The sequence below is a fragment of the Acanthisitta chloris genome, unplaced genomic scaffold, assembly GCF_000695815.1.
Source record: "Acanthisitta chloris isolate BGI_N310 unplaced genomic scaffold, ASM69581v1 scaffold7553, whole genome shotgun sequence".
In the NCBI taxonomy this organism is placed as follows: Eukaryota; Metazoa; Chordata; class Aves; order Passeriformes; family Acanthisittidae; genus Acanthisitta; species Acanthisitta chloris.
The window spans coordinates 69-2,798 of NW_008664224.1; the positions used below are offsets into that span (position 1 = coordinate 69).

The 2,730-nt window shown below is 53.2% G+C and overlaps 1 protein-coding gene across 1 annotated transcript; it reads left to right on the plus strand.

Annotated features, from left to right (window-relative positions):
- Window positions 1-285: 285 nt before the first annotated feature.
- GNAI2 (guanine nucleotide binding protein (G protein), alpha inhibiting activity polypeptide 2) lies at window positions 286-1,420 on the plus strand (the record flags this gene model as incomplete). Its single annotated transcript, XM_009071252.1, has 2 exons — window positions 286-439; window positions 1,230-1,420. Coding segments are annotated over 2 exons (345 nt in total), but the record flags the coding sequence as incomplete, so codon positions are not given.
- Between the last annotated feature and the right edge of the window lie 1,310 nt (window positions 1,421-2,730).

Genomic DNA, 2,730 nt, shown 5'->3' on the forward strand with positions numbered 1-2,730 from the left:
AGGAACTCTGGTTTCAAACCCTTCTCCTAAGGGCCCGGTGTCCCCTCACCCCTGTCCTGCTCCCACCAGTGTCCATCACCCCTGTCCTGCTCCCACCCATGTCCCTCACCCCTCTCCTGCTCCCACCCATGTTCCTCACCCCTGCCCTGCTCCTATCCTTGTCCCTCACCCCTCTCCTGCTCCCACCCATGTTCCTCACCCCTCTCCTGCTCCCACCTGTGTCTCTCACCCTTGTCCTGCTCCCACCCATGTTCCTCACCCCTCACCTGTCTTTCTCTCCCCCAGAACCGCATGCACGAGAGCATGAAGCTGTTTGACAGCATCTGCAACAACAAATGGTTCACAGACACCTCCATCATCCTCTTCCTCAACAAGAAAGACCTGTTTGAGGAGAAGATCAAGAAGAGTCCTCTGACCATCTGCTACCCTGAGTACACAGGTAGGCTGAGCCCTCCCCATGCTGGGACAGCCATTTTGCCAGTCCTGGATCAGTTCAAACCTCCTTTTCCCTCCCCAATTCCTTCTCTCTGCCCCTTTGGCACCATCTCTGGGCTGTTCCCTTGGAAAACCTGTGGGCACGTGTGGTTGGGACTAGCTTTGGCCATCCCTGGAGTACAAACCCCAAAGTGCTGCTGCCAAGTCAAGGTCATTCCTCATTTTCCACATCCTCCTAAGGCAAGAATTCCATTTCAATCCGATTTTAGAGGCTGTGGAGCTTCTCCATGTCCTGCTCTGGCTCTTGTCCAGCCTGAGGTGTCCATGTGTGGCCCCACACAGGTGTGAGGTGTCACCTGGACACTGCTTGAGGCATTTAGAGGTTTGAAAACTCCTCCAAATGTGTTTATTTTTGGGATTCCCAGAGAATCTGTGGCTGTTCCATCCCTGGAAGTGCTCAGTGCCAGGCTGGATGGAGCTCTTGGCTAGTGGAAGGTTTCCCTGCCCATGGCAGGGGTTGGAATGAGATGAGCTTTAAGATCCTTCTAACTCAACCCATTCCATGATCCCATGATTTATCCCTGTTCTTCTCTAGCAGGGAACACATAGATCCCAGAGTGAGTGACACACACCCAGGAGCTGGGAATAGACCTCAGATTTCCCAGAAGGAGTTACTGGTGGATTTGGCTTTGGAGCTGGATAAGGCAGATGGCTCCAAGCAGCTTAATGTGGACTTAAAAGCTCCTGTGTGCTCCTGAACTGCTGCCTAAATCCAGGGATCTTCTCTTTGCCAGGCTCCAACACGTATGAGGAAGCAGCTGCCTACATCCAGTGTCAGTTTGAGGACCTGAACCGAAGGAAAGACACGAAGGAGATCTACACCCACTTCACCTGTGCCACCGACACCAAGAACGTGCAGTTCGTCTTCGACGCCGTCACCGACGTCATCATCAAGAACAACCTGAAGGAGTGTGGGCTCTACTGACAGGTACCTCCAGCTCCAGAGGGTCCCACAGCTCCTCCACAGCCACAGCTTCTCCCAGCATTCCCCAAGGAGCTGCAAACATAGGTGTAAAGCTGAATTCTAGGATTGTTCTATGCTCGTGGAAGCACAGGATGGATTGGGTTGGAAAGGCTTTGGAGGTCATCTCATTCACCCCCTGCCATGGGCAGGGACACCTCCCACCAGCCCAGGTTGCTCCAAGCTCCATCCAACCTGACCTGGAACACTCCCAGGGATGGAGCAGCCACAGCTGCTCTGGGCAACCTGTGCCAGTGCCTCACCATCCTCCCAGGGAGGAATTCCTTCCTAATATCCCATCTAAATCTCCACTTTTCCAGTGGGAAGCCATTCCCTGTGTCCTGTCCTTCCATCCCTTGTCCCAAGCCCCTCTGTGCCTCTCTTGGAGCCCCTTGAGGCACTGGAAGGGGCTCTGAGGTCTCCCTGGAGCTTCTCCTCTCCAGGCTGGACACCCCCAGCTCTCCCAGCCTGGCTCCAGAGAGGCTCCAGGATCCTGGAATGGTTTGGGATGGAAGAGACCTTACAGACCACTCAGTCCCACCCCCTGCCATGGGCAGGGCCACCTCCCACCAGCCCAGGGTGCTCCAAGCCCTGTCCAGCCTGGCCTGGAACACTCCCAGGGATGGAGCAGCCACAGCTGCTCTGGGCAACCTGTGCCAGTGCCTCAGCACCTCACAGCGGGCAATTCCTTCCCATTATCCCATCCAGCCCTGCCCTCTGGCAGTGAGAAACCATTCCCTCTTGTCTTACTGGTTCCATCTCTCCCTTCTCCACCATAACCTCCTTCTCTCCTCCCCAGAGGTTCTACCATGGCCTGGTGACCCCCAACTCTTGCTGCCTTGTTTGGCCACCACCAGCAGGACGTGGGAGCAGGGGAGCCCTGTGGAATCCTGCCATCCTCCAGCACAATCTTCTCTCTTTGGGACCTTTGATTCCTCTGGGATGATGGAATTTAGGCAAGGTGGAGCCATGGAGTGTGAGTAGCTCCTTGGCCAACACCATCTCCTGTGTGTACAGTGGATCCCAGCTGGAATCCACACCTTGGATATGTAGCTTTTTCTCTTTTCTTTATGGTTAACAAGCCACCACTTAGCTGGTTTTAAGGTTATTTTATTTTTTTGGGATTTTTCCATCAAGGAAACAATAACTTTACTAAATTGGATTTTTCTTTCTTTGCAAACTTTGTTTTCAACATAAGAACAAGAATAAAAACCAACTAAAAAAAAAATCACTTAACTATGCACATGTGACCAGATCCTGCAGAAAATTCCTCT